The sequence below is a fragment of the Colletotrichum aenigma genome, assembly GCF_013390185.1.
Source record: "Colletotrichum aenigma strain Cg56 chromosome Unknown KSG_Cg56_contig10, whole genome shotgun sequence".
Classification (NCBI taxonomy): Eukaryota; Fungi; Ascomycota; class Sordariomycetes; order Glomerellales; family Glomerellaceae; genus Colletotrichum; species Colletotrichum aenigma.
In genome coordinates this window covers 3,048,682-3,076,424 of record NW_023500916.1, presented here as the reverse complement: position 1 = coordinate 3,076,424, position 27,743 = coordinate 3,048,682, and the positions used below count along the sequence as shown (strand labels likewise).

Sequence of the window (27,743 nt, the reverse complement as noted above, 5' to 3'; positions counted from 1 at the left end):
AATCGAGCCTCTAGGTCAATCTTGTATTGAATCTCACTCACCAGCCATTAGGTTTAGATACGCTGCCTGCCATATTGAAGACATTGTCAACTGTCTTGGCCCTGAGGAAATCGAAAAAGTCTTGGACTCTTTGCCAGAGACAATTCAGGAATCATATATGCGAAGTCTCCAAAAGATACCCAAAGGATACTATGACAAAGCAATGCGTCTTTTACAATTTCTTGTTCACTCGGACCAGCCACTCGAACTAGCGGCAGCCGTCGATATTGTAGCTGTGCGCTCCGATTTCCGAAAGTTTACCACCGCTGACCGAATACGTCCCGGACAAATTGTTCGATTATGCCCAAATCTATTGACAATCGTGGAAGTCTATGAATACAATGGGCCCGATCCAGAGGACTGTTATCAAGTTCAACTTCATCTGGCCCATTTGTCGGTAAAAGAATATCTCATTCAGTACAGTTGCCCCGAATTCCCCCTTATTGGCATAGATGCCAGTATAAGCATCGTCCGCACCTGTCTTTCGTATCTCACTGGCGTTTTCCCATATGATTCGGCGTCGAACCTCAAAGCAGAATTTCCCTTTGTCACTGTCGCGGTTTTTGCGTGTATGAGACACATCAACGCTGTTGAAGAATCACCAGAAACTGTCTTTGCAATGGCCGACTACTTGGGGACGGACTATCCTTCGCGGCTTTTTGGGATACCATTTCCCTGCAGTCCCCCGATGCTCCATTCTGAGGATATACAGACAATCTCCTTGCATTTGGCCTGTTACTTGGGCCTCAGAGCAACAACAAAGGCTTTGATATTGCGCGGTGCGGATGTCGACTGTCGGAATAGCGAATGGTATGGCATGAGCCCCCTCGAAATTGCGTCATATCTGGATCAAGTAGAGTCTGTCCAACTGCTGCTAGATGCTGGGGCGAGTCCCGATACCACTGGCAGTGAAGTCCACGGAAGCGCCTTCCGGATTTCTTGTCAGCAGGGTAATCGAATGATTGCCAAGCTGCTTGCGGAGAAGGGGACAGACATTAACAGGCTGGAGGGAAAAGATGACATGAGGAAAAGTCCCCTTCAGATCGCCATTGCGAACAGGGATGCGGAGCTCACACAGCTGCTACTTGACATGGGTGTTGATGTCAATGCAGATTGTGGTTATTATGGTACCGCGCTACAAACCGCAGCTCGCTCAGGGTTTGCTGAATATGTTGCAATACTTTTGCAGCATGGAGCCGATGTGAACGCCAAAGTCGGAGCTTGCGGGGACGCCCTCCAAGCTGCTGCCGAGGCAGGCCACAAAGATACAGTCCAGCTATTGCTGGATAAGGGCGCAGATGCAAATGCCCCGAACGAGACCAGTTACGGGTGCGCTCTTCAAGCAGCCATTCAGTTGAACCATTTGGATGTCGTCAACATCCTTCTGGAAAGGGGAGCAGATGTCAGTGCTAAAGGCGGAGTGTATGAGCACGCCCTCCAAGCCGCTGTTGCAGAAGGGCACGAAGATATCGTCAAGCTTTTGCTCAGAAGAGGAGCGGATGTTGGATGTCGTCAACATCCTTCTGGAAAGGGGAGCGGATGTCAATGCTCAAGGTGGCAAATTTGGTAACGCCCTCTATGCAGCCGTTTCAGAAGGTGGCCAAGATATTATTGAGCTTCTGATGGATGCAGGGGCGAATGTGAATGCGCAGGGTGGTCTCTACAGAAGCGCCCTGACTGTTGCGTGTATCCGCGAGCTTCCCAAAACGACGGACTACCTCTTAGACAAGGGTGCAAACGAGAATGCAAGTTTTCCAGGACTAGGGAATGCCCTTCAAGTGTTCATGACGAGACGAGTTTCACATTGGAATCTCAAAAGCACGAGTATACTCAAGAGCCTTCTTGAAGCTGGCGCAGAAGTCCAATCTCAGACAGCTCTCAACCGGAACGCACTGCAGCTTGCTGTTCAACGCGCGCATCTCGAGCCTATTAAGCCTTTGTTGAGTCACGGAGCGGACGCAAATATTCTGTATGATGCCTCCCGCGCTCATTTCAAGCACAGTCTCCTGATCGAGTCTCTGTTCAAATCTCAGCTAGACATTGCGCAGGAACTCCTCCAATTTGGCGCGGACCCGAACGCAAAGACTTCTCGCTATCTTCCCGGACAAACAGCTCTTCACCTTGCTATGGACAAGGACTTTCAGGACGTCGTGCGGCTACTTTTGCAGAAAGGAGCAGACGCCAATCAATTGAGTGGCTTTCCTCCTTTCACCCCATTGCAACTGTCTGTCAAGATGGGGTCTGTGAAATATGTACGCATACTCTTAGAGCATGGTGCAGATGTCGAAGCGCTTGGAGGATACAATCATAGTCTTACTGCCATCAGAATGGCACAGCGAGCTGGGGATGAGTCGATCGTTCAGTTGTTGGAAAATTCAAGGGCCGAGAAAAAGATTGGCAAACGGAGGCGAGGAGAATCATGGGACACCTTGGCTAAGAATATTCCAAAGCGTCGCAGGTAACGGCAGTGCAAAGAGAGGTTGGAGAGCGCTTGGCGGCTTGGATGTGTTGGCTTTGTTGCAGATTGTTCATGATCCTGACCCAGTGAACTGGTCTATTATCGCAGGCGGCTGGCCGACCTCTGAAATGCAAATTGCACAGCGCTATATGCCAATCTTTCTTCAATAGCTGCATTCACTTGGTATTTGGATTCAGAGGTCCCGAGAGTCTAATGTCAACGATTTCATCTATAATCTCATTCCTTTATTTCTTATATGTATATTGACTTAGGTATGTGTTGTGAGTAACGCGGGCAGAAAGGCATAGTGAACGTAGTAAAAAACGTATAGATATCTATAGAAAAAGGAGGGCACCGGGGAAGATGGGAGATGGTTCACTTGAAGACTGGCCAGAGGGCTGCTTAAGCGCCGGGGACGAGAGAATTGGTTTGGCTTTGGCGTCGTAGGACGAAATACCCAGCTCTCCGAGGTCATGCAACCATGTTCGACACGGTCCGGGTCTCTTGCCGCAGAAGAGGCGATAGCCAGCTGATACTACTCTACACTGCGACTATCTTCATCTCCCAGCAAATACGTCTCGGCCGATATGTCAATCTTTGGACACAAGACCCAGTGCCACGGACCGGGAAACGTTTGAAGAGCAAAACGAAGGATGCCTGCACACTAAAAGGTCCCCATGTGTTTGATCTGGGGGACACTCAACGGAAGGTCGATTAGACAGATGTAACCTTTGATGTTCGCTGCGGTTGGACATTAAGTGTGGGGTAAGGCATGTTACCGTTGAGATACGCGGGGGTTTGAAAGGTGCAACATTGGTATCAAGATGTTGCTGTCAATCGGTAGGGCGAGACGGAAGGAATGCGCTTCTGTAATGTGACGGCTTCATGGGTTGGAAGGGCCGATAATGAGATGCGCATGACCGGAGGGAAAAACAGCCAGACGGCGCCCGAGCATGGCGGATCTGGACGCCGGGCCGCAAACGGCCGTCACGGTTGGATGCTGACGTCTACAGACGGCCCGGAGCCGTGGACCTTGACCCGGTGCGACCTGCCAGAAGCTGTCAAGCAGTGAAGAAGACAGGGACGCACTGCAGCATGGCCTTATCAGTGTAACGAGCCCACGACGTCGGAGGTGAACAATGCAACTGGCCTCCCGCTGCAGAAAAGCTTCGAGTCCCCGTCGCACCTGGATTCCTTTACTTGTGATAACCAAAGTCAACCTTGATAAAGGGTCTCGTGCTGCAGGTTGGAGAGATAGTAGGCCAGGTAAAGAGTAGTTGCGACGCTCCTTCCTGGTCGTCTGAAATCGAGAGAAACGTTACATGCCAGCACGGGCCACGCCATCAGCTAGCGCCCATTGGCTGAACGCTTGTCTCTATCTTGGCTTTTTGGGGTGTGCCACTTTTATTTCTCAGCACGGGGAGGAGCGGAGCACGCGCTGGACTGATGGCAGGCATGCAGCCACTCTCGCACTTGCCTGTTGTCAAATCAGACGGATAATGACAGGAGGAGCGAAGGATGCAAGAGAAGGGAAGGCACGACACGGCATTTCGATTGGTATGTCTGAAGCATCGAAAACCCCAGCTGAATCAGGCGTCTAACACCGCACTGGAATCCGGCTGTCCATCAGCAGGGCGCTTCGTATTTTCCCAACAGTTGGTTGCGCCACTGTCGCAGACAGAATAAGAGTCAGCCGCACGTTGTGCTGTGTCTCGCCCGTCGTCTGCGCCGCATAGTCAGTCCACGGCGAATGGCCAATGGAGTAGTGTCCTTCTATCCCAGATCTCGTGTCAGCATTTAACGGGATGCAGGTGATGGCGGTGGCATCTGCAGTGCGGTAGTAGGTAGATGTATCGTTCGATATTGCGATGGCACAGTGCCCAGCTTTGCCCAGTCCAAAGTCCACAAAGTTGAAGCCACCACCAAGCTTGACTTCGTCTCCCGCGGTGGTGCAGTTCGTGCTCCTTCCCCAATCGGCCGAGGCACGAGTCGCAGGGGCCAATCGCCAGCCGAAGCCTGAGGAAAGAAGGAGGTCGCGCCGCCACCTCGTGATCTCGGCCCTTTGTTCTGGTCGTGGTGTTATCGATTGGGGTAAAGTGGGGCTTACGGAGGCCCTGGGTTTTCACTGTTTTCGAAGTCCCAATCTCGCCTCGCCGACTCCCGAGCCACAGCACACGACCACAAACCAACAGCCAGCCCAGTGATCGCCAGCAATCCTCACGTTTCACGCAAAGGCGACAAACAAACGCACTCGAATTAAGATTAAAACTTTGTACGCGATACCTGGCAGCTCTCAAGTTGATCAAGGCCGGCTGCATCTGCAAATGTGGTGCGATGACTTCCCGGGCGAGTCACTCACGCAGGCTGCCGGGCGCCGCAAACAGAAGCCGCCCCCCCATCCGTCGCCATGGCTTGGGATCGCCGCGGCGTGCCGTCCGGGACCGTTGAAGTTTGTGTCTAAAATTGGCTGACGGGCTGCGGCAACCGGATCTTTCTTGCCTGGCGTCGATTTTTCGTGTGTCTGCCGAGGCGAGATGAGGTGATGATTTGCCTGCCTGCCTGCCTGGCTTTTGATGCCAAAGAACAAGTCAACCAAGCCTTTCGTCATAACCGAGTTTATCTACGGATTATCAGACGATGCGACAGGATTCGACCATATCTCCGGCCAAACAAGGCCGGGAACCGTCTTTTTCTTATCAAACGGCGACGTCCCGGGTCTCCATCCATATCAGTGGAACACACACCCCAGGAACGGAGGAGCCTCAAGGATGCTGTGCTTGCTGATGAACCCTGGAATTGGCCTGGGCTCCTCCCGCGCATCGGCTGCTCCCCCGTTGCCCAGCACCACCACACCACCCATGTGCTTTTTTTTTTTTTGTTCCTTTTTTTCAATTTCACTCTGCGCGGGCCACCATCACGACCCAACACTCGACTCGCTGAGCCATTGTTCATCTGCAAAGATTGCCATTGTCACCTTTCAAGTGGCCGAATCGGCGTCCGCCCGAGCTCTAAAAGGTGGGGGAGGCGGACACAGGATGACTGGTGCTATTGTGCAAATCCATCTCAATTGGAATTTGTGCTGATGGTGATGGGTGTTCTAGTCCGTTTCGTTTCGTCTCGTTGGTGCATGTGCCTTCGCCTTCGCTGTAACCGTAGCCGTAGCCTGCCACATACCTAATCCGCATCTCCAGACGCCTACCACCATCCTTCACCAGCTTGATCTCAGCCCAGATTGCCTCCCGTCTGAGTCGCCCAGCTTTCTCCTCCAGCTGATAGGCACCAGGTCCAAGACATGACTCTACCACACCTTTTCGCCGTCTGCCCGGTTGGTTGTGTCACTGCGGCTTGTTTGGAGACGCGAATGTCAAGAATCCTTCAACATAACGGACAGCAGTTGCGATACCTTTTCGTTCTTTCCTATGGACAGTTCGTTCCTACCACACGTCAGATGGGCACACGCGCAGCAGCGACTACCGCAGGCAGCTCCTTCTCGCTGCTACCTTGCCTTGCCTTGCCTCACAGATACCTACAGACCGGGGTAGCTCCGGCCCAGTTCTGACCGTCCATTCGGTCGGCGCTGCCTTCCTCATCCTCCACGGCTAGCTCTGCACATCTTTCCTCGGCCAGTCGTAGTTTCCGTAGTCGTGCCTTCCTGCCTTTCGATGCCCTTTGCGCCTTGCCGCTGCCTTTTGCGCCGGGAAAGGGAAATTCGTATCGGATTTTGTGAATCAGAGGGAAGCAGGCAAGCAGGACCCGTGCGGTCTCTGGTGATCTCTTTCCCAGCTGAGACTAAAGTCTTTGCATCCCGAACAAACGTCCCCCAAAGCATCCCTTTCCCCAAATCTCCAATCACCACCACCATCCCCCGGTCTCATCCTCCTCCTCCTCCTCACCTCCCTTACCCATGCCCATCCCATCCCTTCACTTCCCTGCCCCTCGCTACCCTACCACACGCCACGCGCCAAAACCACCACCACCTAACACCCACACTCCCATCAACCCACCCCGGCTCTTCCTCCAGACCACCGACTCCACTCACGATCATCGCCCAGTGCAACTGCAACCTGCAGCCCGATAAACCGTCCCATAAAGAAGCACCGCATCCGTCCCCGGACCCTTCTTTCAACCTCGTGGTCTCATTCTCCTCCCTTCCCCTTCTCACCCCCAATTGCGCGCCTAATCTGCGCCCTGCGCCCAGCCGAGCCGTCATCGTCCGGTCACGATTGAGTTTGCAACCTCCGACAATTCTCAGTCACAACAAGCGCCCCGGCTCACACCACTGCCGACCGCATTTCAGCTGCCGAGGCGCGACGCGCTTGTCGAACGAACCTCACTTCGCTTCAATTGACCTCACCTCACTCATCCATCCTCAGACATCACCAATCCGCAACCATGTCTACAGAAGAGAAACTCCAACCCGAGTCCGCCACCACTCCGGGCGACACAGTGCACTCCACCACCCCCGATGTCGACGGCCCCGCCCCGCGCCCGGCCGGCTGGATGTACAAGGGCTTCCGCGTCCGTGGCCACGAGCTGTGGTACGCTTCCCCGCGCATCCAGCTGTTCATGGTGTCCTTCATCTGCTTCCTGTGCCCCGGCATGTTTAACGCCCTGACCGGTCTCGGTGGCGGTGGTCAAGTCGACACAAAGGCCCAGACCGACGCCAACACCGCTCTCAACTCCACCTTCGCCGTCGTCGCTTTCTTCGCCGGCACTGTCGCCAACCGTCTCGGCCTGCGTCTCACCCTTGCTCTTGGAGGCCTGGGATACTGCATCTACGCCGCGTCCTTCCTGTGCTACTCTCACACCCAGAACCGCGGCTTTGTCATCTTTTCCGGTGCCTTCCTCGGTGTCTGCGCCGGTCTTCTGTGGACCGGACAGGGCGCCATCATGATGTCCTATCCTACTGAGAAGGAGAAGGGTCGCTACATCTCGTGGTTTTGGATGATCTTCAACCTCGGCGCCGTTATCGGCTCTCTGATTCCCCTCGCGCAAAACATCCACACCATCTCCGGCCCCGTGTCCGACGGCACCTACGCCGCCTTCATCGTCCTCATGTTCCTCGGCGCCGTGATCGCCCTGTTCATGTGCGACGTTCCCAAGGTCTACCGCGAGGATGGCTCCAAGGTCATCATGATGAAGAACCCCACCTGGCAGTCCGAGTTCAAGGGTCTCTGGGAGACGCTCTACAACGAGCCCTGGATCCTCCTTCTCTTCCCGCTCTTCTTCACATCCAACATCTTCTACACCTACCAGACCAATAACATGAACGCCGGCCAGTTCAACGTCCGCACCCGCGCCCTTAACAACCTGCTGTACTGGCTCTTCCAGATTTTCGGCGCCCTCATCTTCGGCTACGCCCTCGACCTGCACTCTGTCCGCCGCAGCGTCCGCGCCAAGGGCTCTTACATCGCTCTTACCGTGCTCACCATGGTCATCTGGGGTGGCGGTTGGGCCTGGCAGAAGAAGCAGCCTACTCGTGAGGCTGCCGGTGCGGAAGACTTCGTTAAGATCGACTGGACCGACGGTGGCTCCACGTACCTGGGCCCCATGTTCCTTTACATCTTCTACGGCTTCTTCGACGCCGTCTGGCAGACGTGCATCTACTGGTACATGGGTGCTCTGTCCAACTCTTCTCGCAAGGCCGCGAACTTGGCTGGATTCTACAAGGGTAAGTCCAATCTACTCTACATTTTTGACACGCAAGACTAACAGATCCCTAGGAATCCAATCCGCCGGCGCCGCCATCTTCTGGGCCCTCGACTCCAATAAGGAGCCGTACGACACCATGTTCGGCGCCACCTGGGGCTGCCTCGCCGCCGCCCTCATCATCGGCGCCCCCATCATCTTCTGGAAGATCAAGGACACCGTCGCGCTCGAGGACGACCTCAAGTTCACCGACGAGACCGTCGCGGACGTCGTTGCGCCAGGCACGATCGAGCCCAAGCCCGAAAAGGAGGTTGCCTAATTATTTGATCTGATATGTGACATGTAAGGGGGATGTAATTGGTGTTTGGATGTGTTTGTCATGGATGCTGGAAATGATATCCCGGTGTGCTTTGGAGATGATGTGTTGATGAGAGATGAGGATACCTCACCACTATGTGGTCGTATTTATTAAATAATACACACTTGATATGACTTTGCCTGGTCTCCTTGACTTCTGTGTGATCAGCTATCTTGCCACAAGATACATTTGAGAACCACATTCAACCCCAAAACCTAACTTTAGCCTTGCGTGATATCTGTCTTCAAGTCTTACAAAAGTCCGTTCCAATGGATGCTATATTATAACTCCCAGGCCGCAGTGACATGCGGAAGCGTCCCTTCGAAACAGCATTAGAAGTGAACTGCATATCATGCTGGCCATGGACAAGTCGTCTACAATCCATAGGAATTATGCTCAGTAACCGTAAAAGAGATCGAACAGAGACTACCTATTTTTGCCTCCATCAGAGCCACTATATTTCCTGTGTACTGAGTAACTCTAACCAGGGGCAATGGTAAAAGGGTAAAGGTAAGAGAAGTGATAACGATAAAAGACGCCCATAAATGACGACCATAAATGACTGTGGAGGCAATGACGACAGCGATCACAATGACGATAACAACAGCACTAGCTGTAGAGTACATATGAACCCATAGGAATGATAGTTGCTCTAGCACATGGTGGTCAGGCAATCTCATCAAAGCACGGGACCGGGCGGCCATAAGCTCACGGTATGTTGGCTCTAAATTCATCACTGAGCCCTGACCACGTTCATGTGTTGGTTGAATATCAAATGTGCGGAAACGTGGCCTGTCTCAAATTTCTATAATTGAGATCTCTGTGTGAGCAAAGGCAGGTGGCTACAAACAATGATAATGATATCACTCTTAAAACTTTGTGTTTTGTTCATTGTTTGGATAGGCAGGCATGAACAGGCCCGCCAGGTGTTCCGACAAAGAAGGAAGGATCGTGAAGCAGGCACTACCCACAGCCCTTCCCTCTTCTTGATATTCATGCCTGGAGAAGGTGCTAGGCAGCTGCACCTGCCCAGATCCCCATCATCCTCCTACGCATTTGCTACCCCACATAACAAACAGCAGCAGTGAACGGTTGTTTTTCTCCTTCTTCTACCTACCTCACACAAATTCTACACGACCACCTTCCACATCTGCGCGCGTCTACATCAACTTTTGTACCGAATTGACCTCCTACTTCGGTCAAGGGCGACTTGAAACCATAGCAGTTACAGACGACGACTAAGACGGGCAAAGACGACGTGCAAGAATGACGTGAAACAAGGACAACAACGATATCAAGAGCGACGGCAATAACGAAACATGGCACAACTATCATACCTGCCACCGGAGATTATTCTCGAAATCTGCTCCTTTGTGCGACCTGATCTCCACGGCAAGGACATCCTCGACGGAAAAGAGTCCGGCAAAGTCGATCAGTATCAGGAGGTCCTCCGCGACCGCCGCAACCTGAAGTCGTTGAAAAGCTTTTGCCGCACTTGCAAGAAGTACAACAACCTCCGAGACACCCTACTCTTCACCACGATCGTTTCAAACCAAGACTTCAAAGAAGACGCCGTCTGGGATCTGATAACCAAGATCGGCGGGCTCCTAAATAACCCGGGAGGACGAGTTCGCACCCGCAGCCTCCATCTGTTCTTTTACACCGTGGAAGATGAGCGGACGGTGGAGATGCCCTGCAGACTTTCACCTATCCAGGTAAGAGCTCTGGAGAACGCCGCCGCCGCCGTGGGAATCGACACAACCAAGTTGATTCTCGACCTGTTCGGAGACGATCGAAAATTCATCACTCTCAAAGACGTCGTCAAGCACACCGTGTAATTACGTTGCGATTGTATACTGGGCTATGTAACGCTGCTTCTCATTCTCCTCTTGCCTAAGGTACAAGATCTCACTCTCGTGATCAGCCTGCACGCCTACCACTGGATGATTCACATCTGGGCAAAGGCACGTTGCATCGGGCTTTCCCACGCGGCTAATCTACGACTCAAAACCCTCGCTATCAGCATCAACTCCTTCAAGTATCAAGACGACGATCGCGATAGAGGTTTCCGTTCCATGTTCGGCATGCAGCCGTCCTGCGAGGTATACGGACAGATGTGCGAGTTCCAAGCTACGCAGATGACTGAGTCCAAGATAACCTCACTGACTCTCAACCTATCGCCTATCAAGACCCCAGAGCTGTGTCGACTTATCCCAAGGCTGACGACACTGAAAAAATTCATTCTCGTCGGCAACGTGCGACCGATCAGTATCGCAGACACGATTGAGGCGTTGAAGAAACATGCCCGTACTCTGCACACTCTGGGCTTCAAGAGACGACCTTGGGCCGAGGACAAAGACAACGAGTACGTCATCGCCGACCTCAGAGACTTCGTCTCCCTAGAGAAGCTTTGGATCACCGCCGCGCTGCTAAGTGCAGTCGACGAATCTGGTCAGAAGCAGAAGGCTCCTGCTGAACATCCTCCCACGAAGTGTGAGAAACGGCCCTCTGATGTTGACAACGTCTTTCTGAAGCTTCCAACCTCCCTCAAGAAGCTTCACCTGGACGGCCACACGAAGCACCTCGTCGAGGATTTCCACCGCTTTTCGCATGGAGTTCAGCGTGGGGACTATTCCATCAACTTCACCCTGTCGTTGAGCCGTACCAGCGGCGCTGGCAAGAAAGTGATCAATATGTTTTACCAGCTGAAGCATCAAGTTGTCGTCGGCGATGGCCGTCCTGTGCTATGGTAGAATGCACGGGCAAAACTCTAGCACCAAAGCGGAGCTATGATGACGACAAAAATGGGTTGCTTCCGGGATTGACAGATGCTAGTGGACATGGGTGACAGAGTGGACGATGACAGGGAAGACTAGCCTACCGACGACGACGACGACGACGACGAATATAATGGCGGAGAACAGAGACTACAACAAAGCAGGATAACAACGAAAGATTACAACGGATGGCAATGATGTAGGACAACGAGAACAACGATGACGACAATAATGACGATAAGAATTAGCGAGAATGCATCGTGGTCACTTGGTGGCTTGGACTGCGGCGTGAGAAGCCCAACCCGATGTAGTCTGTGGCTCGGGAGGGCATACCTCGGGGAGGAACGCTGTGTGGATCAAGAAGGATCAATAAGATAAAACATGTACTACTTGTTGGATTCAGGTGCATGAAGAAAATAAGTCACGCCACAAATGGCTGAATTTAATTCAGGCTTTCTCTTCGATACAGTGTTTCCAAAGATGACAGCCATCTTGGTCAAAACAATGACCACAGTCTTCCATCCCGATATCCGCCAATCAGGGCATTTCCCCCTAGGTATCTTATGCCTAGGCTCCTCTTTCGGAAAGGCTCTACAATGAGGAATACTGGCCGTTCGATTGTGACCACTTGATGAAGGGATTAGTATCCTGAAGAGTTTGAAAGGTTGAGACTCTGGTTTGCCCTCAGGGAGTTGTAGAGCCATTGGGCAAAAGTCGATTGTAAATGCATGGGAACCCATCTATCATCTGTCGCTTACACATATCCCCGATGTCTATCCTCCACCTCATCTCCTCCAAATCCTCCGCCACCAGGCGTGTTCACCTGCACATACTCTCCAACCCCTAAGTTCACAATCGCCTTGCCACCCAAGTTAATCCTCTCCATCTCACCACCATCCTCACCCTTCAAGAACGCAAAGTTCTCTCCTCTCATCCCCGGCCCGCCACCGCCCATGCCGTACGGCCTATACACCCGCCTATCGCTCAAAATGCTGAACTTCAACGGCACCCGGGCCTCCACCTCTCTCGTGATGCCGTCTCCGCCCCTCCATCTGCCTTGCCCGCCGCTGCCACGCCGGATCTCGTACTTGCGCACCAGCACCGCCGTCCTCTTCTCCACAACTTCCGCGTCCGTCTGCTTCGTGTTCGTAGAATGCACATGCGTCGAGTGCTCCCCCTCGTAGCCATCTCCAGCACCTACACCTCCACCAATACTCTCGCCGTAGTTCCACCCCTTCGTAACAACCCCCGTGGCAGGATCCTTCCCGCCCATGCCCCAGCCGAAACTATTTGCGCAACCCTGCGACGCCGCGCACCTCCCGAAGGCACGCAGGATCACATCAATGACGCGCTGCGAGGCCAGTGTGCTCCCGCAGATAGCCGCCCTCGGTCCCGGGTTAAGCACCGAGCCCGGCGGCACGCGGATCTCCACGGGGGCGAGGCAGCCCTCGTTCAGGGGTATGTCGACGTCCACCAGGCAGCGGACGGTATAGATGATAGCCGAGTGGCAGATGGAGATAGGGCAGTTGTAGTTCCCCCACATCTGCGGGCCACTACCTTCAAAATCGTACACAGCAGAGCCCGTTTTGGGATCGATGCTGATCTTGACGCGCATGGGCGTGCCATCGTCCAGATAATCCGTCGCCTCAAGCGGACGCCCGCCGTTCCGCGCCGCGACGGCTTTGAAGAAGGACCGCACCGCGAGCTCGGCGTTGTTCTGGATCGCGCCCATGTATTTGTGCACCACGGGCAGCGAGGCCTCGGCGCAGAGCTTGCGGAGGAGGGTGATGCCGCGCTGGTTGGCGGAGGTCTGCGCCTTGAGGTCGGAGATGTTGTCCGCCAGCCGGCGGGAGGTTGAGCAGCCCGGGAACGACCCCGCGCGCTCGAAGGCCTCGCGGACCTCGGTCTCGAGGAAGGTGCCGGCGGCGACGATCTTGAGGGAGGGCACGTTGAGGCCTTCTTCCCAGAGCTCGCGCGACTCGGGCATCATGGAGGTGATGCCTTTGCCGCCGATGTCGGTGTGGTGGCCTCTGCTGGCGACATAGAAGGCGATTTCTTCTTTGCCAGAGGAAGGGGAGGGGATGAAGACGGGGGTGACGACGGTGAGGTCGGGAAGGTGGGTGCCGCCCCATTGGGGGTGGTTCGTGAGGAGGACGTCGCCCGGGGAGAGTTTGCCGGCCCAGAGGCGGTGTTGAGCCTGAATTGCGAACTGCATGGAGCCGAGGTGGATGGGGATGTGAGGGGCGTTGGCGACGAGTTTGCCGGAGGGGGAGAAGATTGCGCAGGAGAAGTCGAGGCGTTCTTTGATGGATGTGGAGATGGAGGTCCGCTGGAGGGTTGTGCCCATTTGTTCGGCGATAGCCATGAAGCGGTGGGCGAAGACGGAGAGCTGGATCGGGTCGACTGTCGAAGAGGAGGGGTCTTGGAGGGATGAGGGGAGAGGGGTGTTGAGGGTTTGTTTCTGGAGGAGGACGTGGGAGGTGAGGATGTGTGCGGTGAAGGTCGGGGAGACGAAGATTGTTTGCGTCTGGTCGATGATGAGGGCCGGCCCAGGGATTGCGGTGGACTTGGGAATCTGGTGCAGGTGGTAGATGTTGGTGGCATGCCAGGCACCATCGACGTAGACCTGTTGCGTCTCTTGCGGCTCAGGGGGCGACAGTGGCGTCGTGGAAGAGAGCTCCTTCAGGGCGGAGGACTCTGGGGCCTGCGATCCGGCGTTACCTGTTCCGCGGACCTTTACAGACTCGATGACGATATCGCGCTTCATCGAGAAGGCGAACTCGCGAAGGTGCGTTGCCTCGAACCTGGCGGCGTAGTCACCGTCCTCAGGCTTGGAGATTGTGAGATTCGTGTCGGTGCCGAAGTATCGCAGAACAAGGCTCTCGTCAAAGGTTAACGAGTTTGCATCAGCGCCTTGGGCGAGAAGCTCCTCTGACACCTTAGCCTTGAGCACCGCCAGACGTTCCGCCACGTGGGCTTCTGCGGAAATGTCGAGTTTGCTGCCGTAAGGCTCAAGAGCCTCGTGCTGCAGCTCCGCCTGCGCGATACCATAGGCGGATAACAGGGACGAGAACTTGTGGACGAGGATGCGGCGGATGCCAAGGCGATCGGCAATATCACACGCGTGTTGACCGCCAGCGCCACCGAACGAGACGAGGTTATGGTTCTCGGGCGCGAAGCCGCGGGCCTCAGTGGCGTTGCGGATCGGGCGGGACATCGTCTCGTTGGCAACGTTGAGGAAGCCAAGGGCGACGTCATGCGGTGTCAGGGACTGGTTCGTCTGCGCGTTGAAGTCGGCGGTGATGCTGGCGAATTTCTCCGCCACGACGGCGGCGTCCAGGGGCTCGTCGGCGTTGGCGCCAAAGATGGAGGGGAATGAGGAGAGCACGAGGCGGCCGAGGAAGAGGTTCGCGTCGGTGACGGTCAGCGGCCCGTTCTTGCGATAGCAGGCGGGACCGGGGTGGGCGCCGGCAGATTCAGGACCGACGGCGAGGAGGCCGTTGCGGGCGAACAGGATGGAACCGCCACCTGCCGCTACCGTGGCGATGTTGAGCATGGGTACAGTGATTGTGCGGCCGGCGATGGAGGTCTCGGTGAGGTAGTCGTAACGGCCGTCGTAGCGGGAGACATCGGTGCTGGTGCCGCCCATGTCGAAGCCGATGACAGGTGTGCCGTCGGCCGGGTCGTAGCAAGAGCGGGCGATGCCGACGACGCCGCCTGCGGGGCCGGAGAGGAGGGCCTCATTTCCGCGGAATCGGGTGGCTGCTTTGAGGCCGCCGTCGGAGCACATGAAGTCAACGCGCTGCGGAGGGACGCGGAAGCCCGAGGTGAAAGAGGAGACGTAGCGCTGGATGACGGGGTAGAGATAGGCTTCGGAGCAGGTGGAGGTGCTGCGGTTGAGGAACTTGATGGTCGGGGAGGTCTGGGCGGAGGTTGTCACGAAGGCGAAGCCGAGGGAGCGGGCGAGGTCTGCGACGAAGTCTTCGTGGGCCGGGTAGAGGTAGGCGTGCATGAAGCAGATTGCGAGGTTGGTGTAGCCCTGCTCGCGGAGGGCGAGAAGTTGAGGGCGAACAGCGTCGAGGTCGGGGGCGCGGAGAACGCGGACGGACTCGCCGCTCGGGGTGCGGATGAGGCCATCTTGTGATGCCAATGCGTCTTTGGAGAAGGGCTCCGGGTTGAGGTCGTAGTCTGCGGGGACGATACGCTCGTCGACCTCGACGACGGTCTCGTGGAGGGCTTTGGGTTTGCGGATGTTGAGGTCAAAGAGCTTGGGCCGAGACTGGTCGCCGATCACGCAGACATCTTTGAAGCCTTTTGTGGTGAGGAAGGCGAAGCGCTCGCCCTTGTGCTCCAGGAGAGCATTTGTGGCTACTGTTGTGCCGATACGGCAGGATGCTGGTGAACGAGGTTAGTGAGGGCATTCGACCAGAGTGATTTCAGGGGCTGAGGTGAGGGGTTACCGATGCGGGAGCCGTCTAGTTTCTCACCGACGGGGATGGTCTTGTTCTCGACGGTGGAGAGGATGCGGCGGATTGCTTCTGTTGGTGCATCTGGATAGTTTGCAGGGTCTTCCGACAGAAGTTTGAAGATGATGGGATCGCGGCCGTCAATGTCTGCAATGACATCGCAGAAGGTGCCGCCGCGGTCGATGGCGACCCTGATGTCAGCCGTCATTCTGAGGCTCACTGAGGGTGATGAATTTTCAGTGAGTCTTTGGCGTGTTTGTGGTCTCAGCGCTTGAGTTGGGCTGAGACTTGGCGCTGTTCAGTGAACTGAAACTGAGATATCGAAAACCACACTGAAGGAAAACACACCCCGGTGAGTCAAACCCTTGGCAAAGTGAAGGTATTATGCATATATAAGAACAATCTCACCGACGCATACACCGTCAAGCATTACCCTGCGGTAATTGATCCCGACGGTTGACGGCCGCTTTGCGCTGTGAAAGCCCCACGGAGGCACTTGTCGGAGACTTGTCGGGCGGCGCAATTGCGTGCTGGCGGGCAGGCGCCGACGCGGTGGATTCTGTCGGCACCTCTCCGATGTTAGCATCCTTGGCGAGAAAAGCTCTTATCGCCGTCGTCGGCCCTTTGGCGACTCCCGGAATTGGCTAGAATGAGTTCCTCATAGGCATCTTGTCCGATTGAGTCTCGCGCAATTGCGCAATTGATCCTGCAGAATACGGAGTTGCGACGTCCTCCCCGGATCTTCCAACCGACAGTCAACCCCGCACACTGCTTGCTGCGCATGAACAGACTCAGAGTAATAGCCTGTAGGCTGTGACGATATCTGTGATCTGTATTCTGAAAGCGGTCATTGACTTTAACATACTGTGGGCCTGCCTGGCTTGAGTTCGGGATTCCGTTGACACCCTCGCATCGTCCCGTCGAGTTTCCTTCCTGTTCCGCAGCTAATTACAACTTCTCTTCATCCTTCAACTCATGAATCAACACCCGAGGTCCCTTCGGAATGATGAGCGGCCCCTGGATGCCCAAAACCCTGGCCCTCGCATTGCCATAGCCCTCCTTGAACCTCGAAATCCAGGTGTCTGTGGTATTGAAGAATGCGCCATGGGTCCTCTCACTCTGGTCCCAGTAAAGCCTCCGATACCAAAGATGCAAGTTGGGATAATCGTTTCGGATGGTGCCCAAGTTGCACTGAAAGATGGGCACATAGGCCACGTCGAATCTTGCAATAGTGGGGAACAGACGTATGTCAGCCTCTGTGATGTGATCTCCCAGCAAGAACGGCCGGTTTTGTAAGATGCTCTCCAGCCGATCCAACGACTGGAACAAATGGTCGACGTTATCCTCATACGCCGTCTGCGTGAACGCAAAGCCGCACTTGTAAACCCCGTTGTTGACGGTGTGGTACACCCACTCATTGATCTCATCGATCTCCTTCTGCAGCTTCTGAGGGTACAGCCCGCCGCCAGGTCTGCTGACTTCGCGGTCCGCCTCAGGAAGGAGGTGATCGAACTCAGTGTACAGCATGCGGATAATCTCACTTGACTCGTTACTGACCAGCGTGTGCGCCTTCTTGTCCCACAGCACAGGCACCGTCACGCGACCTTCATAACCCGGACTGGCTTTGAGGTACAGCTCCTTAATAGTCTTGAAACCGTACACGGGGTCCTCGGGGAGAACGCCGTACTTGGCGGCCTCGGGGCTGTCGGTGAAGTGCCAGCCCTCTTTTCCCATGCCCATGTCGGCGATGTACAGGTCGACGTAGTCCTCGAGGCGCTTGAGGGCGCGGACGATCATGAGTCTGTGGCACTGGGAGGCGGTCAGCGCCCGTGTGTTTACCGTGAGAGGGGACCTACCCATGGGCATCCTGGGCTAACGTAGAGCGCATAGCGACCCTTTTCGGCCGGAAACTTGGAGTTCGGGTCTTTGGTGATGAAGTTGCGGAACTGAGCCTCAGTTCGCTCGAAACCTCCGCCTTTACCGGGCTGGTATCTAATTGGGTCCTTCTATTGATCGTCAGCCAATTGCACGTTGAACAGAACAACTCAGACATGCCTCTTCGCCCATGTTGATGATAGAAAACACTCGGCTTCTACTTTACTTCGAGAGAAACGTTGATGAGGGTGCAATGGTCTTTGCGCTTGAGCGAGTTGATGAGTGAACTAAGAAAGGAACAATACGAACTGAGTGAATTACGAAGTCGACGTTCGAAGCCGGCGGGATGTTGAATTAGTCATGGATGCGCTAGAAGGTACAGCTGCAAAGAGCACGCCAGAAACAGTGTGCAGACTGTTGCAGCATCTGGTGACGTAAATCTCCGTGGAAATTCGACTTCCCCGCAGTTCCCGCGCGGCTCGGAAACCCGGGCGTCGCGTAGCGCGCGGGACAGCGAAGTCTATTTACGGTTTGTCACCCTCCCATACGATCATAAGACGGATATTTGTCAGCTCCGTAATGATTTTGCCAGCAAATTGTCGAGTATGACCTCGTCCGTGTCCGGCCGAATTGAGGTAGCTTGGGATGCCACAGTCTACGGCATCTTGACCGTGCGGCATGCGGTCAAGGCTCCATCCGGCTCGGCATGCCCAGTGTCCGCCCCACTCCGAGCGTATTCATCGCCGAGAACGTCACTGTCGGAGCTGCAGGGCTGGACAGGTGGGGTTTCTCTTTCGGCCTTCAAAGACCATCCGACTTGGTTAGAGGTTTGTGAAGTCTGATATTCAGATTCTGTTAAGGAGACTTCACCTGCTAACTGAACGCGGATAAGACACTTTATGTCTACGGCTTACTGGTCAATAAATTGCATCATTAATCACAGCTCCTATAGTTTCTGGTATCTCTTTCGTCGTCTTCTTTTTAAATTTCGTCCTTAAGCTACTGTCTGTAAACTCGCGTAGAAGTACACGGTACACCTGAATACATATAGACATAGAATATGTGGACAATGGAGTCTAAGAAAAGGGACCCCTATCTCGTGGGGTTTCTCTTTCACATAGATTGACACTAGGTATGCTTAAGTTCCCTAGTACTTTTTACATACGGATTCAACAACAAGGCTCCCTTCGACTCCCTCTTAATTTCGCATTCCCGAGATTCTTACCCTGTGGAGCCGCAATGACACTAAGCAGTACACCCTCAGTCTAAGCCGACTGACCGTCTGCTCAGCCTGCCGCAAAAGTCCATCCGTTGATAGGCGCCTCCAGCGACGTGCGGTTGTACGACCCCAATGTTCTCGCCAAATTGAGACTCATTTACCCTTTCCATTTCTTCTTGCATGATGCTGCTTATCACATTTTCGACAATGTGCAGTTTCACAACTTCACGATCTTCATATTGGCTAAAAGCAATCGACCCCGCTCCGAGGTAATCTACAGTCATCCTTGGCTGGTCTTGGGTTCTGAGCGGTCATTATGTCACAATGAGCCGTGGTCGTGTATTTTGTGTATGTAATAGTCGATAGCTCTCTTCCTTTCCATTTCTCCCATCGTTTTATTCATCAACTTAGCAAACAATCTCATCTGAACTCTGTCCTGAACGCCTACTTTCTCCAACTGTTTATTGAGCAAGAAGAAGCTATGCCGAGAGACAAAGACGACACCGACAGCAACCGGAAGAAGTCCCGTGATGGCCATCAGGTAACTCTTTCCCGTCCCCTTACCGCTGCCCCATTGTCGTCTATGGACCTTACGCCTATCACACAGAAGGGTTACCAAGGCCAGACCGATCCCATCGATGCCGACCGGACCGTGGACATGACGGAGCGGAACGATACAACCGATGAGAGCTCCCCTATCGCCCCATACACCGGGAATAAGAAATGAGCTCTTGTATTCAGAGGTTAAGCGCTGGGTCAGAGTGAGGGTTGCGCTGGTAGTGTATTGCTTACTGTATCTAAGGGTTGGGGGGGAGGCGGAGAGAAAGGTAACTTGTATTTGAATCTGGAGACACTCGCTTTAGACCATCATGGGTCTCAAACACATTATTTTTAACAGGGCATCTGCTGCTTTAAGCTCAATGAAACGGTTTCTGGACCGCCCCTTCAGGATGTGTGTGAGTTAACTGTTCGTAGAAGCCATACCCAAATTAGCACCAGATGGACACCTCTTTCACCTTTTAAATTCATCAAGCACATAGAAAGACAAAATATCCAATGCCCCAAAAAGATTTGTACAATTTAGTACAGCCTGATGCGTTTTCATGCATGCGAGGGCCCCCGCCTACGGACACGTCCGACAAGGTGCGGCGGCACAGTCTCATGTTGACCAGGAGTACCAGTAATGAAGCCCACCGCAAACTGGTGCTTGCAACTCTGTCTGAATATAACCTAGAACCTCATCTTTCAGGGGATAGCTTACAGATCACGATACCTGATGTTTCCTGTTGAGGCTCTTATTCCCGACCAAAGTGCAATATCACAGCCTCACTTTTCCTATGTTGACCAATACCTAGGCTCATCACTGTTTGGCACTGCAGCACAGTCCTTGGCTGCATTCAGTTTAATGTAGGGCTAGTTATGTTGGGTAAACGGGAGGTATTGGGCTACGAGGCATACCTATTTGTTGCCGTGTCTCCTGCGTTATGGTTTTCTCCTCGATCAACCCGTCGCCCACTCCAGTCGTCACATCCTTTCTCAATTGCGTCTATACCATCGCATCCCTCCGTTAGCGACGCGCCATAGGGAATCAATAGTGCCCTGCATATAGACGACTGGCTGTAGTCCATGGCGACCAGGCACAACATAGTTCTCTCCTCCCTTGCTGGTTGTTTTCGCACCCTCCAAGAACAATTCCTCACCATGATCCAGCTCCACTGAAACCTACTTCCACCTTTCAATAATCAATGTTCATTAGAGCCTGCTTAGACCATCTCCGGGCATGTTCCCAGTTCGGCCCTCGAGGTATGGCGCCTAAGTTTCTAAACGGTTTTCGAAGCTATCAGCTCTTATCTCGGTTTGAAGGATGCGCTTATATCAGCCGATCACCGCACAATCTAACCATACCTTGACATGTTCACGCTGACCTTGGGGCGCGACAAGATCAACGTCGTCACAAAACGAACAGCCGTGGATAATGAATCAAAGTACGCTCGGAAATTGACGTTCGAAACGGAAACTAGAAAGCCGAGGGCACGCTCATCTAAACGACCCTCGGTAAAAATTCGTCCAGGATGAGCTAGCATCCCCTATCCATACGGCAGGAAAAATGCTGCCAAGAAAGCTTGCTTAACTCATTTGAATACCTGCAGTTTGAGCCCCTTCCGGGAATCAACTTACATCCCTCTCGCGGCTGGTCGGTGTACGCCTTCACAGCAGTTCGACAATATTAATGTTAAGCCGATGTACATTTTGAGGTATCTACGTCGCCTGTGCGTAGATAAATTGAGTTGTAAACTCCTTTCATCAGTTGCTGAAGTTGCATGTGTAGGACACGAATGATCCAACGCGCCGGTGGAAAATTATCAACACGTACTAACAAATTCCCTTATGCTCGGGCCACTGATGGCTTGCGTACTTTGAAAAGAGTTTACGAGCCCAAGTGCAGAGGGTCAAACGCTGCGAGAAGTCGCCGAGTCGCGACCATGACTCAAAGAATTTGGGTTTCTTCTAAATTGCAAGGCGAACGATGACCCGTTGCGAAGGCCCTTTCTATCACCCAGTCCTCTGTCATGTATCACGTACAGCTAAGAATCAACATAACTATTTAAACAGCAGCATATGGCCTAGCTGCTCAACTGCAACACCAGTTCACCAATAGTCCTTCATTTTCAAGTTCTACAGGATCGCTCTGTCGACAACATGAAATTCTCCATCTCTGTCGCTACCGTCATGTCTCTCATGAGCGCCGCTCTGGCTGACGACTTCAACCTTGTGTGTTGGGGCACTAGTGTTCCTGACAATATCCAGAGGGGAGACCTTGAGTGGGCTATCAAGAATCGCGTCACTGAACTCGGCGTGCCTGGAGGCACCACCTTCCCGTACAAGTTCCACACTTGTACGGATCTTGAGAACAAGTCTCATGAGATTGCGGTCATTGTTACACCCACCAGTAAGTGTCTCTGTTGGCTGTTGACGTGACAGTATTTCCCGCACCAATTATATCACACTTTTGCGCCCGCCTATCCCCCAAATTTCGTCCGTTGCGATAGTTTGCGTGGACTATTGTGCTAATGGCCGTTTTTAGTCACCAGAAAGGGATTCGTCAAGCTGGCAAATGGCAATATTGAATGCAGCGCTCTAGGACCTAGGAATTGGATCTGCCCTCGACACGCGTGGTAGAATGTGGGAAGATTTAAGCGATCGCATCGATGCTTACGTATGACTATCTCTCATGTACAAGAGACAACGCCTTTTCTGTGTGCTCGCAACTGCCGTCACTGCCGCCGCCTCTGATTACTATAATATGCTATCGTCATTTAAATGAAGGCTAATATCCGTTCAGAATACACGATATCTAATCGCGTAAACACAAAACCGATGAGCGCTTCTTTACATAACATTCAGAAGAGTCGTTTTAGGTACACTCGTTAGACAGCCATCGCCGGATTTCGTCTCGCTGGAAACCTATCCAAATTGTGATGTTACCGGACACTTAGCATCCTTTCCATTTCTTTCGCCTACGTAAATCCTCCGCTCTTATGATTCCTGTGATTTCTCCATATTGGGGCACTGAAGATCCGACAAAGTCACACCGGGCGGTTGTCTTTGCTTGTATCATACATCTATCCAACCAACCGGATCACATGCTCCAGACCCGCCCCGAAAAGAAGCCCTTTCTGTCTGGAATCTTCCTGTCAATCAATCATAATGTGGATACAGAGAGCTTGTAGTACGCGGCTATGGTCCCGTAAGCAGAGTCCGAACTCACGTCAGCTGGAAAGCCAGGGCGCTCATCTACTTAAATTGTTAGCCAGCAAGCATTTTGAAGAAAGTTCATAAGCCTTCCCCCCTTCTCATGCGTACTTTTCAATCTAAGACAACATGTCGAGCAAAGGCATCGTTCTTGTCACCGGCATCAATGGCTATGTTGGCGGTCGAACCGTCGAGGCTCTGCTCAAATCGGGTTACCGCGTTCGCGGCACGGTTCGATCAATGCCTTCAGCCCAAGCGACTGTCGAAGCATTAGCCGGGTATGAGCAAAACCTGGAGATTATTGAGGTCGCAGATACATCCGTTGGCGGCGCTTTTGACGAGGTAGTCAAAGGCGTTGAGGGCATTGCCCATCTGGCCCAGCCCGTCACCGAAAACTTTGGAAGCGATCCGCAACTTATGATTAGCCAGATCAGAGACGCCACGACGGGTGTTCTGGAGTCGGCTACCAAAGTTGGGTCCGTCAAGACGGTAGTCCTGATGTCGTCGGCCGTCGCCGTGTTCTCTCCAAAGAATTACCCGTACATCTACACCGAAAGGGACTGGAGTGACTCTTGGGTAGAGATCGTGGACCAGATGGGCGCTGAATCGCCTCCGGGGCTACCGTATTTGGCAAGCAAGGTGGTGGGCGAGAGGTCTTTTTGGAAGTTCCGGGATGAGAGGAAGCCATCGTTCACCATGACTGCTATCAACCCTTTTTAAGTGCTGAGAGCATTATTGTGCAGCTGAGGCCACGTGCTAATAGTGTGATAGCTTTGTTAGCGGCCCGCCCCTCACCATGCCCAAGTCCCCGAGCAACATCTCAAGCTCGTGCATGTTCATCTGGAGATACTTGAATGGTGAAGAACTTGTGGGACCCATGCCCGATTGGGATTACTGGGTTGATGTCCGCGACGTGGCGAAGCTGGTTGCCTGGGCCTTCGACCATGGTGATGAGGCGGACGGCGAGAGGTACATCTCAAAGACGACATGGGCGCCACCTCAAGCGACGGCCGACATCCTCAGGCCAGAGTACCCTACTCTTTCTATAAAACAGGGTCGTCCAGGCGAGGGCTATTTGCCAGGTTGGAAGACACCGCGGGAGGCTGACGTTGATGGATCCAAGGCGCTGAGGGCGGTTGGTGGAGACTACGTTCCATATGGTCAGTCCGTCTTGGATACGGCAAAATCATTTGAGCCGTTGATGAGGAAGCTTTAATTCTCCAAATTCGGTTCAATCGGTGTTATTCCATCTTTAAGTATGTATGCAACGTCAACCATTACATTACCCACGTCATTCAAAAATACGTACAAGCTCAAGCAACCGCGGATAAGAGTCTCAGTTTCCAAACGCTGGTCTCAGAACTTTCACTTTGTCCCCTGCTCTCTTTCTCTTTCCTTGCGCATAACAGCCATGATGACCTGATCTTGTGCCCAGGCAGGTAAGAGGTTGGAGCCGAGTTGTTGAACTGCGTGAGCCCAGTACCCAACGACTATCCCATTGCCATGGCCAGATCGTGCCAAAGCTGCCCGGGCCATGGTCTGGGAGTCCGGCGTGAACAGAGATGGAGGCTCTTTGCAGTGTGAAACATCGGTGACCCTCCCTATCCTAACGCCTAACATTTCGACCTGTTTGTCGTCATCATCGATTCTCAACTCGAGGCCCACGGCACGTGTCATATTCATGAGAAATTGCTTGCTGGCGCTGTAAGACGTCAGCAGAGGAAATCCTTTGTCTGCCATCGAGCTGATATTCATCACAAGGGCTGGCGCGTTCCTGCGGAGGATAGGTAGAAGCACCCGCGTCAGATGAAGCGGAAAGAGTGCGTTTAAGCTGACGTTGCCGGTGATCCTGGCAGCAGAGGATTCGCTAAGAGGCAAGCAAATCGGATTGACCGCGCCACCCCCTGCATTGTTGATGAGTACGGTGAGGTGCAAATCACTAAGATCTGCTTGGATGGCGTTGAAATCGAGGTGATTTTGCGAAGAATCGCTCGTTGCACTTGGTTGCTCAGACCCAATGCAGTTCATGCATGGCACAGTGCTTGCGTCTGCGATTAGCAAACGGAAAGACCGTTGGGGATGCGTTGCTTGCAATCGAGACAAGGCGGTAGACAGCTTGGAATGGTTTCGTCCATGAATTACCACGTTAAACCCATGCATTGCCAGATCGTGTGCGAGAGCGTGTCCTATGCCATCTGAAGCGCCCGTAACCAGCGCCCAGGGCTCATTGCCGTTCGTGGATGTATGCCCATAGCGGCTCAATCTTGATGGTAGGATGTAGATGGTGATCAGATTGATAGCCTTGACAACGACAATGCCGATGGTGAAGATACCAACGGCAGATATGATGTTCGGTATCCAGTGCGCCATTTAGCCGCCGTCGGGTATTGGAATGCGGTGGGGAGATGATAGAACCAATGATGCCAATGTAGGTCTTGCCGGAAGGTCTACATCCCGGTCTATGACGAAGAAAAGAGCTGGAAAAATAGCCCGGAAACATGACTAATAATCCTTAGACTAGGTAGCAGACACTAGAAATCCATCCCTGCGGGCGGCTAGAGAGGTGCAGTCAAATTGACGCCACCTTGCTAGGTCCCTAGGTAGGTAATTCACTGCAATTGGCGCACACAAACAAATCGTTGATGGCCACAGCGCATAGTACATACGTAGGTACTTGGAGACCGACGGAACCAATAAAAAAACGTCAACCATCTAGAGCAGGAACAAGGGGAGGCGTCTCAACGACCCATCGCAACTACCTGAAGTCGTTCGGTTTTCAAACACTTCAAGTCATTTACGTGTGCACTTGAGTGCTTGAGTGTTCTGCTGGAGGAAGTGGGAAGCAGCGAGGTTGGCGCTTCAGCGTGACTGAAATGGGAAATCGTCTGATGGTTCTCGTCACTTGCCAGTTGCAACCAACGGACTCCACTTGTGAGCGACGGGTGAAGGGTATGGATTCAACGTGATTCGGTTCCTCAGAGCCGGCGGAGACATGAAAGAGTGTCGGTGACACAGACGATGATAGCTGCCGTGAGTTCAATTAAATCAATCGAAAGGATAACAGTAGATTACACTGTTCCCGTCTGAATATTGTTTCTTTTTCCTAAAAGGTTTATCCTGTCGCCAACACCGAAAACACCGGAGCAATGATCAATGTTTTGCTTTTTGCCCACGTAGTTACCAACCAGTTCTCTCGTCCAATGTTTTGGCTTCCCTATTGCCAGGTTAGCCCCGTTTGCTAAAATAATTTTTCCACATCAAGCACCTTACATGCTCTCAAGTGCACTTCATCATGACACTCTGCACGTTGCTGGCGGCGCCTCCTGACGTTGTCTCGGTGGAGCAGAGACCCTCCTTGAAGGAACCGAAACCTTCTCCTTTTCCACAATCGGTTCCCGAGAAGGCAAACCAACCGCAGTTTCCAGGGAGGGCCTGTGCGAAGAAGGATCCCGGCTGTGACAGGACGCGACAGTCGAAGGCGTTGATGGTAACGTCGGTCTTTGCCACGCCGGTGCAATCGGTAGATGCAAACGCTTGGAACCTCTCCGCGGCGGCGGTCGAGAAAGTTGCAGACAACAAAGCGACGATGTAAGAGGGCTGCATGGTGAGATTGTAGTTGGAATTGAAGGAAGAGTGGGGTTTCTAGTGCGTAGTACTTGTCGTTCAGTCCTGAGTCGTCTGTCTTTTTTCTTCGTAAGCGTTTGGTTTGCAAGGGTAATGTTCTTGGCATCTCTGGGAGATTGACTGTATTTATACTTTGGATTTATCACAATCCTGTGAGCAATCATTAGGTAGAGGTAGTGACAGTTGAACAACACAAAATAGAGTTGAAGAATAGACGAGCGCACCGACGTATTGGACTGGAGTGGGCATGATATGGCTAATTAGCGGAAATTGAGGTCTCGGGCTCGCCGATCGCGGGTGCCGTTTTCATTCAATTATCTCCCCCTTTGCAGTTTAGGATTGAATCGGTACACTTAGTATTGCGGCATTTCACCAACTGTACATCTTATTCTTTTTATCTCTATACCTTAGATATTTGCCAGTCCAAATCGCGTTGTGAGCGCTAGCGGTACTCACACACATTGGAACGACCACAACTTGAAGGGTAGATTACTCAGTTGATTCGTAAACTTGCTAGGCAACTGTTTTAGCTTTTGTACAACGGTTCAGGGCCGGGGAAAATCTTATCTGTAAGGATAGACACGGTACAGACGAAACGACGACAATGACAACGAAGATTACAGCGCCAATTATAAATAAGTATAGAGCTAAACAATCAGTCATATAGGCCTTCATGTCATCCGATCAGCTAGAAGTGCCCGCATGCAGAGCCAAGCTCAAAATCGGACGAATTAGTATCACCTCAAAGTCAACGTGGCAACCCGGCGACGGAACTGTTTCAAAACGCCGAGAACAAACTTCTAGTCGACATTGTCGGGCAAGATAGCGTGAGCTTAAGTAAGGAAAGCTTGATAACAAAAAGTCTACGCAATCGATGTGTTCTTATGCTCTTGGGAGTTATCTTCCTTCCCAATCCTTTGGTCATACAAGGTGAAGTGAATCGTACTCAGCCTCAATCCCAATTCTTCAGACTAAGAGTGTTCCAAAATGAATTCACTGAATCAATCCTATCCCAAGCGCCCGCTCAAAGTTGCTATCATTGGCGGCGGGCCAGGCGGCCTAAGTGCGGCGATTGAATTCCAGAGGCTGAGCTTCGTTGACTGGACGCTTTACGAGAAGAAGCCTGCCATCAGCGAAACGGGGGCCGGCTTGAGCCTTCAGCGGAATACCTGGAGACTCTTGGAGTTTAATGGCGTTGCTAAACACTTCTCCGAAGAGGACTTCTTCAGATGTCAGGATGGCTCCAACAAGCACATTCGGTTCGTTTGAAGGCCTTCGCAACCTCTGCAAGCGATTGTGTGGCTAATAACGCTGGTTGACTCCAGCAATGGGCGCAATGGAGAGTTGATGGATATAATTAGCCACGCCGAGAACACAATTCCTCAGCACCGAACCTGTCGTATGATGCGCAGTAAGCTGCAAGCGGCGCTGCTAAAGGAGGTTGATAAATCGAAGATAATGACGTCTAAGTGTTTGGTATCCGTTGGTTTTGTGGCCGGCGGCAGATGCAGGTTGACTTTCAAAG

The 27,743-nt window shown here is 53.0% G+C and overlaps 8 protein-coding genes across 8 annotated transcripts; 5 read left to right on the top strand and 3 right to left on the bottom strand.

The window, feature by feature from the left end:
• Nucleotides 1–6,889: 6,889 nt before the first annotated feature.
• On the top strand, nucleotides 6,890–8,465 carry CGCA056_v014692 (UNC93-like protein; the record flags this gene model as incomplete). Its single annotated transcript, XM_037329934.1, has 2 exons — nucleotides 6,890–8,168; nucleotides 8,221–8,465. The coding sequence occupies 2 exons, from the start codon at nucleotides 6,890–6,892 to the stop codon at nucleotides 8,463–8,465; spliced, it is 1,524 nt and encodes a 507-aa protein (XP_037171830.1).
• Nucleotides 8,466–12,035: 3,570 nt separating this feature from the next.
• On the bottom strand, nucleotides 12,036–15,955 carry CGCA056_v014691 (Uncharacterized protein; the record flags this gene model as incomplete). The annotated part of the gene is made up of 2 exons (XM_037329933.1): nucleotides 12,036–15,676; nucleotides 15,742–15,955. 2 exons carry the CDS (start codon nucleotides 15,953–15,955, stop codon nucleotides 12,036–12,038), a joined length of 3,855 nt encoding a protein of 1,284 aa, XP_037172191.1.
• Nucleotides 15,956–16,695: 740 nt separating this feature from the next.
• Nucleotides 16,696–17,814, bottom strand: gto2-0 (Glutathione S-transferase omega-like 2; the record flags this gene model as incomplete). Its single annotated transcript, XM_037329932.1, has 3 exons — nucleotides 16,696–17,556; nucleotides 17,604–17,753; nucleotides 17,785–17,814. The coding sequence occupies 3 exons, from the start codon at nucleotides 17,812–17,814 to the stop codon at nucleotides 16,696–16,698; spliced, it is 1,041 nt and encodes a 346-aa protein (XP_037172193.1).
• Nucleotides 17,815–21,541: 3,727 nt separating this feature from the next.
• CGCA056_v014689 (uncharacterized protein) lies at nucleotides 21,542–22,021 on the top strand (the record flags this gene model as incomplete). Its single annotated transcript, XM_037329931.1, has 2 exons — nucleotides 21,542–21,791; nucleotides 21,927–22,021. 2 exons carry the CDS (start codon nucleotides 21,542–21,544, stop codon nucleotides 22,019–22,021), a joined length of 345 nt encoding a protein of 114 aa, XP_037171948.1.
• Nucleotides 22,022–22,723: 702 nt separating this feature from the next.
• On the top strand, nucleotides 22,724–23,314 carry CGCA056_v014688 (putative uncharacterized oxidoreductase; the record flags this gene model as incomplete). The annotated part of the gene is made up of 1 exon (XM_037329930.1): nucleotides 22,724–23,314. One exon carries the CDS (start codon nucleotides 22,724–22,726, stop codon nucleotides 23,312–23,314), a length of 591 nt encoding a protein of 196 aa, XP_037171947.1.
• A 76-nt stretch (nucleotides 23,315–23,390) lies between these two features.
• CGCA056_v014687 (uncharacterized protein) lies at nucleotides 23,391–23,810 on the top strand (the record flags this gene model as incomplete). Its single annotated transcript, XM_037329929.1, has 1 exon — nucleotides 23,391–23,810. One exon carries the CDS (start codon nucleotides 23,391–23,393, stop codon nucleotides 23,808–23,810), a length of 420 nt encoding a protein of 139 aa, XP_037171691.1.
• Nucleotides 23,811–25,870: 2,060 nt separating this feature from the next.
• Nucleotides 25,871–26,197, bottom strand: CGCA056_v014686 (uncharacterized protein; the record flags this gene model as incomplete). Its single annotated transcript, XM_037329928.1, has 1 exon — nucleotides 25,871–26,197. The coding sequence occupies one exon, from the start codon at nucleotides 26,195–26,197 to the stop codon at nucleotides 25,871–25,873; it is 327 nt and encodes a 108-aa protein (XP_037171690.1).
• A 1,008-nt stretch (nucleotides 26,198–27,205) lies between these two features.
• Nucleotides 27,206–27,566, top strand: OpS4-4 (FAD-dependent monooxygenase OpS4; the record flags this gene model as incomplete). The annotated part of the gene is made up of 2 exons (XM_037329927.1): nucleotides 27,206–27,477; nucleotides 27,563–27,566. The coding sequence occupies 2 exons, from the start codon at nucleotides 27,206–27,208 to the stop codon at nucleotides 27,564–27,566; spliced, it is 276 nt and encodes a 91-aa protein (XP_037171689.1).
• Nucleotides 27,567–27,743: the final 177 nt, after the last annotated feature.